This window comes from Pristiophorus japonicus, chromosome 2, assembly GCF_044704955.1.
Source record: "Pristiophorus japonicus isolate sPriJap1 chromosome 2, sPriJap1.hap1, whole genome shotgun sequence".
In the NCBI taxonomy this organism is placed as follows: Eukaryota; Metazoa; Chordata; class Chondrichthyes; family Pristiophoridae; genus Pristiophorus; species Pristiophorus japonicus.
Window position 1 is genome coordinate 329,576,003 of NC_091978.1, and position 12,683 is coordinate 329,588,685.

The 12,683-nt window shown below is 45.7% G+C and overlaps 1 protein-coding gene across 2 annotated transcripts in view; it reads right to left on the reverse strand.

Annotated features, from left to right (window-relative positions):
* Positions 1–12,683, reverse strand: part of mfsd8 (major facilitator superfamily domain containing 8) — an 84,055-nt gene that overhangs the window by 37,145 nt on the left and 34,227 nt on the right. For both annotated transcript variants that reach the window (XM_070871906.1, XM_070871911.1), the window contains exons 4-5: positions 11,363–11,603; positions 296–409 (exon numbers count right to left, since the gene is read on the reverse strand). In XM_070871906.1, coding sequence (XP_070728007.1) covers positions 296–409; positions 11,363–11,603 — 355 coding nt within the window. The remainder of the gene's footprint in view (positions 1–295; positions 410–11,362; positions 11,604–12,683) is intronic.

Here is a 12,683-nt window from a genome sequence, read left to right on the forward strand (position 1 = left end):
AGCTCCTTTGTACTTTCAGCGACATTTCCCATTAGATGAGACACAATCAACTCCACAATGAGTCCAGAATAAAGTCATTATCATCATCATCGGCAGTCCCTTGAAACGAGGATGATTTGAAGTGAGAATAAAGTAAAGTAACACCTCAGTAAGGTGATAAAAAAGCAAAAAAAAAAAATGCTGAAAATAAAACACACAAGCAGGAAACACATAGGGGGTGAGGTATCTACTTGTGAATCTCGTCAGTAAATACTTGCTAATGGCAAAAATATTGTTAGAAATACAAGATTTGTACCTGGGCCCAGTATAAAACCCAGTGCCTGACTAGCACTTATATTTGCCATCACACTGGTCCTTTCCTGAAGTGAAGTTGCACCAGCAGCATATGATCGTACAACAGCCACGTTTCCTAAAAATAGAAAAAGCAGTACATCAAGAAATAGAAAACTATCTCTTAATATTTAGTAAAGTATATATACACAGGCACCCGCTAGTGGGCTTACCACAAATACAAGTACAAATGCATTCTTTTTGCAGGAGTAACCTTACTTCATCGAGATGGTAACTGTTTTTGAATAACAATTAAAGCTCAAAAATCTAAAATGATTTCCAAAAGATATATATGTATTTTTATATTATGCTGATATTGCACCACCTATATGGTTATGAAACTGGTATTGAGCCCATCTAGGTATTTAATTATCATTGTAAATCCTACTGGAGTACAGGAATTGAAATACTCCTCCTTAGTCTTGGGCCTCATTATGTTCTCATTTGTGTTAATGCTCAGAGTGTGAAATCAGTTTTATTATCCTGGCAGCCGAATTACTGTTACAATGTTGATAATATTCTAATCAAAAAGCACCTTTCTTTCTTGATATTGACATTCACACTCATACAGTCCTATCACATGTCAGAGCATTATCTAGGACAGACTCTAAATTTACCAATTCAGTACCTGCACTGAAAAACTGTCACACATCAGATAAGTAGCATAAGGAATTAAGGGGTTATGGGGAGCGAGCAGGGGAGTGGACCTGAGTCCATGATCGGATCAGCCATGATTGTATTAAATGGCGGTGCAGGCTCGAGGAGCCGTATGGCCTACTCCTGCTCCTATTTCTTATGTTCTTATGTTCTTATAAGGGTTGGAGGGGGGAGGGGACAGAACAGGAATTTAGATCTCTACTGCTGCCTCTTTGGCTACAATTTGTTCCTCTGTTGCAGACAGTGAAACTAATTGCTTTGCTGTCTTGTCTAAAGCTGCCACCAATATCAGTCTTTAATCAGACAACAGAAACCATACTTCTACAGAGAAGGACTGGTCCAATTTGTTTCTATGCACCCATTTCCCCTCCAACATGGAGCAATCCACGACCACGGTCGTCCATCTACTAGTAGCATTTAACTGACATCTAGTAAAGCATATTCATGGGAATAAATTAAGATGTGGCTGAAAATACAAAACCTCTAAATGGGTATTGAGCACTCTTGTTACAGCTGCGAGGCCACCACTTCAAATTTAATTTGATTCTGTTGCCTATAATTAAATTATAAAATCAACTTTTTAAGATTAAAAATCTTGAGATTAAAAATCTGAAGTTAAATTCTGATCTTTCAGAAAAATAATAAATTGAAATTCTAACTGAAATTTTTGTTTCTAGAAAATCAGGCCAACAATCTCCTTGAGTTTTCATTAGACCCTATCACAGCATCCCTTGTCAACTCACCAAACAAAAATGGAAATTTCTTGTTAAAAAAAAACAGCATTGATATAACTCAAAAATAAAAAAGCTATTAATTTTTAACAAATAATGAAAATGGCTCAGTAATAAAAAGCAAGAGCTCTTAAAAGAAAAAACCTGCCGGACGCCCCAAAGTACTTTACAGTCAATGAAGTACTTTTGAGGGGTGGTCACTGTTGTAATGAAGGAAACGTGGCAGCCAAATTTGTGCACAGCAAGCTCGAACAAACAGCAATGTGATCATGACATGGAACAAAGACATATCACCCATGTTATTTCCATTTCACTGACATCTTCCAAACAGAAGGATCATTGAAGAAAATTGCTACAGCATTCAACATTCAGTGAACAATAATAAAAGTTTTTTTTTTAAACCAAGCCCTTTGATAAAGGGGGCGCCTCCTTAAATTGAATCCATGAGCAAATCTAAACTCAAACAAACAAGCTCTCCCTGCTTTAGCAGTGGGACAAATTACATCTGCATCTGGGTGAAACATTGAAGAAATATTTACAATCTCAAGAAGTTTTACTGCTTTAAGATAGGTAATTATATTGCAATAAATGTTATAACTAGACATAAAAATGGTCATATTTTCTATGATCGTTTAGAAATTAACTGAAAGTTCTTTATTTTCCTGTTGCTTTTATCTGTGCACTTTCAAGAAATGTTACATTTGTACTGCAACTCTAACCTGAGGCTGAACTAGACAGTTCACAATCTTGGTGTCATATTTGACTATGAAATGAGCTTTCGACCACATATCTGCGGCATAACTAAGACCGGCAATCTCCACCCCTGAAACCCTCATCCATGCCTTTGTTACTTCTCGACTTGAGTATTCCAACTTCTGTACTATTCGTACTTCTGGCTGGCCTCCCACGTTCTACCCTACGTAAACTTGAGGTCATCCAAAACTTGGCTGTCCATGTCCTAACTCGCAACAAGTCCCGTTCACCCATCACCCCTGTGCTCGCTGACCTACATTGGCTCCCGGTTAAGCGACGCCTCAATTTAAAAATTATCATCCTGGTTTTCAAATCCCTCCATGGCCTCGCCCCTATCTCTGTAATCTCCTCCAGCCTCACAACTCCCGACCATCGAGATATCTGCGCTCCTCTAATTCTGCCCTCTTGAGCATCCCTGATTATAATTACTCAACCATTGGTGGCTGTGCCTTTAGCTGCCTAGGCCCGAAACTCTGGAATTCCCATCCTAAACCTCTCTGCCTCTCTACCTCCCTTTCCTCCTTTAAGACGCTCCTTAAAACCTACTTCTTTGACCAAGCTTTTGGGAATGACTGACAGCAATTGATGGCAAACACCATCATTATAATGGAAAATTCCAAGCCAATGTTACAAATTTCAGGTCTGCCTTAAATATTTTCTTGGGGTCAATGGCTGTCAGTGGTCCCCACTTCTTACATTCAGGAGTGGGCCCTCACTGCCCAATAGATATTTGGAGTGGGCCCACGCTGCCCAATTGTATGATATTTTAAGCCAAGGTCATAGCAGTAGTACCTCTTTGGAACCTGAACCGGATAGTGTGTCTTTGGTATGTGCCCTCATGTGCATTTCTCCAATCTTACAGTTGGCAAACTGAGAACACCTTAGTGAATTGCAGCCAGATATGAATTGTAAAGCTCATTTATTTTATATACACCGGCCCGGAAATTCAGTTGCGCCCATTACTGTACACATGGGAGGCAGGGTACACTCCCTGTGCCAGAATGAGAGGCCCAAAGCTTCCAGATATTGTAACCCAGTGTAACTGGGTCCTGCCCTAAATTCATCAGATAATGGAGAATTTGCCTTAGCAGGGCCCGAAGAATTTAGAATCCAAGATTATAGTACACTTTATATTTCAGATTGGACAAAGCAATGAACACTATCAACCCCTGAGAGTGAAATTCAAAGAAGACCAAAAGACCAGTGAAACACTCACTAATGTCCACACTGTTATATTTTACTGTATATTTCCAAATGTGGTGTGCCACTAAATTATACAGCCCAGAAGATCCCAGCGTTAATTTTTGATCTGTGCTGAGTTAGCTGATCATAACCAGGTGAACACTGCACTGCTACGGTTGGTCTCAGTGCACCTGGGGTAGGGAGGGGTAAAATCAGGATTGAGCTTGACTGCCACTCTCTACACTGTGAAAAAGTCTTTTGAGATGCGCTGTCTCAGCTGACAAAGAAGAATGGCTATTTGGCACAGGTACTGGAGGGTTGACATTTCCTGTGAATTAAACACTAGCAAGAGTCAGCACCATCAGAAAAGATGGGGAGAAAATTGGAGGGAAAAAACCTGCAAGCTTTGTTTAAAGTTCTTTCAGGCCAAATGTTTTCTCCTTCTCCTCTCCTGCAAGCAATGACTTCATGCTGGTCACCCTACAACACCTCGCCCAAGCAGCCATTCTTCATGTGCAGAGTAATTGCCAGCAGACTATTCAACCAATATCATACCCAAGAGTGATCCTGTCACTACCTAACATCAACACATATATACTTAGCAATCTCCCAATAGCAATCAGGAACAGGAGTCCTTGGCTGATTTTCTCCCTCCCTTGCGCAGAAGCACTGAGGCCTATTTTAGCACCATTACTACCTTTGAGATCAATTAATTAAGCAGAGACAAGAAATAAAACTTAGATCTTTCTATTCTGTATAGCTTCATGCTTTGTCTAGGCTGGCAGTATAGAGGGAGTGCTGCACTGTCGGAGATGCAGTTTTTCGGATGAAACGTTAAATCGAGCTCCCGTCTGCCCTTTCAGGTGGATATAAAAGATCCCAAGGCACTATTTTGAAGAAGAGCTGGGGAGATCTCCCGGTGCCCTAGTGAATATTTATCTATCAACCAACATCATTAAAAGCTAATTATCTGGTCATTATCACATTGCTGTTCGTTGGATCTTGCTGTGCGCAAATTAGCTGGCATCTTTTCCCACATTACAACAGTGACTACACTTCAAAAGGACTGCATTGGCTTCATCCTCAGGATGCCCCAAAGCACTTTACAGCCAATTAAGTACTGTGAAGTGCAGTCACTGTTGTAATATAGGAAATGCGGCAGCTAGCAAGGTCCCAAAAACAGCAATGAGATAATGATCAGATCATCTGTTTTAGATCGAGGGATAAATATTGGCCAGGACAACTCCTCAGCTCTTTTGAAATAGTGCCATGGGATCTGACAGATGCACCTCAGACAGTGCAGCACTCCTTCTGTGCTGCACTGAAGTGTCAGCCTAAATTTTGTGCTCAAATGTATGGAATGGAGCTTGAACCCACAATTTCTGACTCAGAGGGAAGAGAACTACCAACTGAGCCACCGCTGACACCAAATTTGTACCACTTACCATTGGGATCTTGGGATCAGAGAAACATAGAAAATAGGTGCAGGAGTAGGCCATTCGGCCCTTCAAGCCTGTACCACCATTCAACAAGATCATGGCTGATCACCCACCCCAGCACCTCCCCCCCACGCCCCCTCCACACCCCCCCGACCCCCCCAGCCGCAAGGACCACATCCAACTCCCTCCCGAACACATCCAATGAACTGGCATCAACAACCCCCCACGGCAGGGAACCCCACAGGCCAACAACTCCCCGAGTGAAGAAGTCTCTCCCAATCCCAGCCCCAAACAGCCCTCCCCCCATCCCAAGAGCATGATCCCCACTGACTCCAGACCCACCAACACCGGGAACACTCCCCCCGCACCCAACCCGCCCCTTCCCGTCAGAATCCTTCTCAAATGCCGAACACCCCCGGATGTTGAGCCATCAGCCCCGGCCACCCCGGAGCCACGCCCCCGCGACGCCAACCACACCACATCCACCAACCGCCATCTGCGCAGTCAACCCGTCCACCCCACTCTGAACACTACCCGCACCGATGCAGAGCCCCCAGGCCCACCCCTCCAACACACTTCGTTCCCCCCAGACCTCCGCTGCAATGTGGCCCCTCCTGTCCCCCGCCCTGGGTTTCTCTGCCCCTCACCTCCACCACTCTCCCCTCCATCCCCCGCCCCAGTCTCCCCTCAACTTCCCTCTGCCTCCCCGCATAGGCTCCCATCTTGGGGGCGGTAACCTTCTGGGGCAGGAAATTTTAGCCCCCAGCATGGAAGTCCTGCTCCCGCCGCAGAATTGGCCTTACCACCCTCAATGGAAGCGGAGTGCAATTTCCCACACTCCACTTCCTTTGGGGGCAGTTACTGGGGCACGACTGGATACTCCTGTGACAGTTGGAACTGATGCTCTCCACTCTCTGTCCTGTGACAGTTGGAACTGATGCTCTCCACTCTCTGTCCTGTGACAGTTGGAACTGATGCTCTCCACTCTCTGTCCTGTGACAGTTGGAACTGGTGCTCTCCACTCTCTGTCCTGTGACAGTTGGAACTGGTGCTCTCCACTCTCCCGTCCTGTGACAGTTGGAACTGATGCTCTCCACTCTCCATGTCTCGTCTGCTCCTCAAGTGGACGCAAAATATCCCATGGCAGTATCTCACAGGAGTCTGAAATATAATAATATGGCTCCAGCTGATGGAGGCAGACTGCTCCTCCACTCTGAGTCAGACACCTCGCTACCTGCCAACCACAACATCTACATTGGAAATCGGGGTTACAGGAAAACCTACCCCCCTCTCCCACAACCTCCCCAACCTGAGGGGAGAGAGGGGGTGGGGGGGAGAGGGAGAGAGAGGTGGGGGGAGAAGGGGGGGGGGGTGAAGGGAGAGAGAGGTGGGGGGGAGGGAGAGAGAGGTGGGGGGGGAGGGGGGGAGAGAGAGGGGGGAGGAGAGAGCGATGCCCAGCTCAGACCAGGAGCAGGATGCGTTGCAGCGAGGGAGGGAGTGTATGAGAGAGAGTGAAAGCGGAATGCCAGAGACACGATGTGATAAGCTGTAGTTTATGGTGGGTGGGGGTTATTACGCGGGGTTGAGAGAGGGGCTGAGGGGACGGGGTCACACGATGGATCGGATGTGTTCCAGCATCTCCTCGTACATGCGGTGAAAGGCCCGGGCCAGACTCTGGAATGGGGCGTCACAGTTGTCCATCTCTTTCGCGGAGGTCTCGCAGTACTCCAGGCCCTGGCTGGCTGACCATTCCTGCGCCTACGCGGACTCCACACAACGCCTGGAGGCTAAATCTGTCTTGTGCCCACAAGCACTCCTGCCAGCTGCCCGCTGGGAGCCTGCGCCCGGGTGCATTCCAGCCACTTGGCACAGCTGTTGAAGGAGTCCATGTTGGTGATGTCATACACCAGGCACACGGCTCCCGCAAGGTCCCACTGGCTTTCCACCATGTCGTAGAAGATTTATTTTCCTGACGGATCAACAGACAATATGCTGATGGATAAATACAACACAAGTAGCCAGATTATATTGGTCACACAAACTGACTATCCATCATCTTCCAATCACTGGACAAGCATCACTTGTGTATGCTGCATGACACAGCATATACCATATACGTCATGGTACTCGGAGTTTCAGCTGGAGCATCCATTGTGAGTTCCCAACATAACCTGGACAACATCCCTCAGATGCATCAAGGATCACTTGTCAGAATTTGTACAGCAAGGTAAATACAATAGCAACAGAGGAAAAGAGATGAAGAGGCTCAAACTTGTTTATTGAAGAAAAAGGTTTCCTAGCAAAAACAGGAAAGAACACAACATGAACTGAATCAAATGAAAGCTTAAGATGAATTCCAGTACAGGTAGTAAAGTAAGTGATCCAATTCTTGGCAGGATTGCAAGACATATATAGAATCCTTCACTCACCATGAACTTGTTTCACTCTATGTAAAATAGCTATTAGAACAGCAATCTCAGCAATACATTACTGAGAAGGACGTTCATTTCAAAAATGATTCATAACACCTAAAGATATGCATCTAACTTGTCTGCAGTACTATCTCAGGAGACCATCACTGAAGCAATCGATTAGCAGAGAAAATGACTCCGGAGACACATGGGCACTGATGATAATATACAGAGAATTGAGTAAGCTAAGTGGAATGATAATAGCATCAGGAAATATTTCAACAAAATTATCAGGTTATATAAATGAAACACAAGTATTCAAGGCCAAACTAAAGCCTAGCAAGTTTTCTTAAAACACCCTAGTATTTGTATGTTTTTAAGTTTTCAATGTCCACAGACTCAGAATAAATATAGGGATATACCCACAATAGACACCAAGGAGCCGAAATTCACCCCTGCCGCAAACGGGTCATAGAAACATAGGGGTCAAGTTTTGGCCGCCCGCTAGAACGGCGCATATTGGAGAGGCCCGCCTAATTTATAGGACAGAAATTGCGCTGAATACTTACCTCGGGATTCTCAGATAGCTGTAGGCCCAATTCCACCTCGGCGTTGTGCAGCAGGAGCTGCAGTGGGCGGAGCTACAGCCCTGAGCCGAAAACAGTGCCGGCAGCTGCGCGCATGCGCAGTAGCTGCTGATGTCCTGTCTCCGGGGCGACGACCCTATCCCAGGCTGAAGGGACGTCGCCCCTATCCCAGGCCGAGTGGCCTGCGCATCTTACCTCGGCGGCGGGCCCCGCCCGAAGAACTCCTGGCAGCCTGCGTCGTCAGCGGGGCCCGCCCGCCCGCATCTCGCTGGGGCGGGCCCCGCCCGAATTCCTTGACGTCGGCGGGGCCTGCCTCGCCATATCTCATTGGGGCGGGCCCCGCCCGAAGAGTCAGCGGCATCGGCAGCCCGGCATCGGCTGCATGCGGAGCTATTTCTTCGCCATCTTCTCTCTTCCCCGCCCCCCATCTTCCTCTCTTCTCCCCTCCCACATCTTCCTCTCTTCCCCCCCCCACCATCTTCCTCTCTTCTCCCCCCCCCCCTCCCCATCATCTTCTCTTCCCCACCCCCTTCTTCTCCCTGGTGCTGCAGTAGATGAGTTGAAATAATTTTTTATTTATTGAGTGATTTTTAATTTTTATTTTAATTTTTATTTTTTTTAAAAACTTATTTGGATTGATTTATTGGTTTATTTATTGATTTATCATTTATTATTGATAATGGCTCTTTATTTGTAAAAGTGAAGTGTTTAATGTTTGTAAAACCCCCTCCCTCCCCCATCTTTCGTTCCATACGCCTGATTTATAAGTGCAGGCAAGGTTTTTCTGAGCGTACAAAAATCTACACTTACTTCATTCTAAGTTAGTTTGCAGTAAGCTTTTGCTGCCTAACCTTGCAAAACAGGCATAAATGGCCGGACACGCCCCCTTTTGAAAAAAAAAATCTGTTCTAAAATGAAACTGTTCTAACTCACGAGAACTGGAGCAAACTAAAGCCCGAGAATTGCAATTTCTAAGATACTCCATTCTAAACTAGTTGCTCCAAAAAAATAGGAGCAACTCAGGCTGAAACTTGACCCCATAGAAAACAGGTGCAGGAGTAGGCCATTCGGCCCTTCATGCCTGCACCACCATTCAATATGATCATGGCTGATCATGCAACTTCATACCCCACTCCTACCTTCTTTCCATACCCCTTGATCCCTTCAGCCGTAAGGGCCACATCTAACTCTCTTTTGAATATATCCAACAAACTGGACTGAACAACTTTCTGTGGTGGAGAATTCCATAGGTTCACAATTCTCTGGGTGAAAAAGTTTCTCCTCATCTCGTTCCTATATGGCTTACCCCTTACCCTTTGACTGTGACCCTTGGTTCTGGACTTCCCCAACATCGGGAACATTCTTTCTGCATCTAACCTGTCCAATCCCGTCAGAATTTTATATGTTTCTATGAGATCCCCTCTTCTAAATTCCAGTGAATATAAGCCTAGTCGATCCAGTCTTTTTTCATATGTCAGTCCTGCCATCCCGGGAACCAGTCTGGTGAACCTTCGTTGCACTCCCTCAATAGCAAGAATGTCCTTCCTCAGATTAGGAGACCAAAACTGCACACAATACTCAAGGTGTGGTCTCACCAAGGCGCTGTACAACTGCAGCAAGATCTCCCTGCTCCTATACTCAAATCCTCTCGCTATGTATGCTTTCTTTACTGCCTGCTGTACCTGCATGCCTACTTTCAATGACTGATGTACCATGACACCCAGGTCTCGTTGCACCTCCCCTTTTACTAATCTGTCACCATTCAGATAATAATCTGCCTTCCTGTTTTTGCCACCAAAGTGGATAACCTCACATTTATCCACATGAGACTGCATTTGCCCACTCACCTAACCTGTCCAAGTCACCCTGCAGCCTCTTAGCATCCTCCTCACAGCTCACACTGCCACCCAGCTTAGTGTCATCTGCAAATTTGGAGATATTACATTCAATTCCTTCGTCTAAATCATTAATATATATTGTAAATAGCTGGGGTCTCAGCACTGAACTTTGCGGTACCCCATTGATCACTGCCTGCCATTCTGAAAAGGACCCGTTTATTACCACTCTTTGCTTCCTGTTTGCCAACTAGTTCTCTATCCCGTCAATACATTACCCCCAATCCCATGTGCTTTAATTTTGCACACTAATCTCTTGTGTGCGACCTTGTCAAAAGCCTTTTGAAAGTCCAAATACACCACATCCACTGGTTCTCCCTTATCCACTCTACTAGTTATATCCTCAAAAAATTCTAGAAGATTTGTCAAGCATGATTTCCCTTTCATAAATCCATGCTGACTTGGACCGATCCTGTCACTGCTTTCCAAATGCGCTGCTATTACATCTTTAATAATTGATTCCAGCATTTTCCCCACTATCAATGTCAGGCTAACCGATCTATAATTCCCTGTTTTCTCTCTTCCTCCTTTTTTAAAAAGTGGGGTTAGAATTAGCTACCCTCCAATCCATAGGAACTGATGGAATGTTGGAAAATGACCACCAATGCATCGACCATTTTTGTAGTGTTTTGGCATGTGGCCACCCATCTTGCGAAATTCAGCACGGTCATTTTTTTTCAAGTGGGGTGGAAGCCGATCATTATGGGGACGGAACGGAGTCTCCGCCATTGTCAGTCATCAGCGCCAGGCTGGTGATATCATCGCGCTGGCGCGTCACAATGTCTCTCCCCTTCAGTTAAAGGATAGAGCTGCTGCGAGCTCTGCATCTTTTTAAGTTAGGTCCACTGGGCCACCAGGGAGGGTTTTGGCCAGGCCAGCCGCCTGGCACCCGCCAGGCTGCCTGTTGGCGGCCCGGCCAAACGCGAGGACATAATTGTCAGGCCAACCTCGCAGTCGGCTGACAAATAAAAAAAAGATGGCGGCCGCGGGAGTGTGCCCTCCCCTTTAATGGCAGCCGCACCGCCATTTCAAACAGTGTACTGACAGTAAAAGCTGTTGGCAGCACTGGGCGGAAGACTTTTCCAGCAGAATTTCACTTCTGGGGCAGGACATCGGCGGTGCGTGCTTTGATGACGCACTTAGGAGGCTTCGGCAACAGTGGAACAGAAGTTGGGGGAGTGGGGCGGATATGGTCACCGCCTGAAAAACTCCTGAGGAGAATTTTGCGAGTGGCGGCCATTTGACACTGTTGCGTGGCCGCCGGAAGCCTCATCGGGATACTGAATTTCGGTCCCCAATAAACTTAGCCTTTACCCTAGAATTTTGCTAAAATTCATAGTACTGCTACTAGCCTTTCTTTCATGAGCTTGGTCTTACCTGCTCCAAATCCAACAAATGCTCGACCAAGCAGCATGTAGTACTTATTATGGGATGGAGGGGCGTGTACGTAGCCATACAGTACGTTAGCCGCAACGTTGATCAAAATTGAGATAATAAGAGGTTCCCTTCTTGGCCTGTAATTGGACCATACACCAAACAGCGGAGAAGCAACCATCTGTCCCAGGCTGTAGGCAGCAACGACCCATCCAAGAAAACTGGTATCCGCAGTCTTATCCACCTGCAGAAAAGAAGCATGTGGCAATGTTAAACAACTGTTAATGTAACTCAAAACATGTTCTAAAAAATTGACCGTAATCAGGGTCACTAATAAAGATTTATAACATTTTCCCATCTATTCTTACTTAACCTCTATTTGGTACTTCTGTACATGCTTTCCACTAAACGTTTGATGACATTCCTATAATTTGGGCAGCAAGAGAGTCCCTAATGTTAATATCCTTACTGTACTACCTGTGTGAGCGAGGCTCACTATCCAGTAGCAATCTCCATTCACAGTAGAGTGGGAGCACTATAGTATAAAGGAAAGTGCCTATGAGGCGCCTTAAAGAGCCATCATCACAACAACTTGTATTTATATAGCGCCTTTATGTAGTAAAAGGAACCAAAGGCACTTCACAGAAGCATTATAAAACAAAATTTGACACCGAGCCACATAAGGAGACATTAGGAAAGATCACCAAAAGCTTAGTCATAGAGGTACGTTTTAAAGAGCGTCTTAAAGCAGAAGAGAGAGGTGGAGAGGTGGAGATACACCAAACAGCGGAGAGGTTTAGGGAGGGAATTTGAGAGCTTAGGGACTTGGCAGCTGAAGGCATGGCCACCAATGGTTGAGCGATTATAATCAGGGATACTTAACAGGTCAGAATTAGAGGAGCGTAGATATCTCGGAGGGTTATGGGACTGCAGGAGATTTCGGAGATAGGGAGGGACGAGATCATGGAGGGATTTGAAAACAAGAATGAGAATTTTAAAATAGGGGTGATGGGCGAACGGGACTTGGAGCGAGATAGGACACAAACAGCAGAGGTTTGGATGATCTCAAGTTTACAGAGGATAGAACGTGGGAGGCCGGCCAGGAGTGCGCTGGAATTGTCACTTCTAAAATTAACAAAGGCATGGATTAGGGTTTCAGCATAAGAACATAAGAACATAAGAATTAGGAACAGGAGTAGGCCATCTAGCCCCTCGAGCCTGCTGCGCCATTCAATAAGATCATGGCTGATCTGGCCGTGGACTCAGCTCCACTTACCCGTCCGCTCTCCGTAACCCTTAATTCCCTTATTGGTTAAAAATCTAT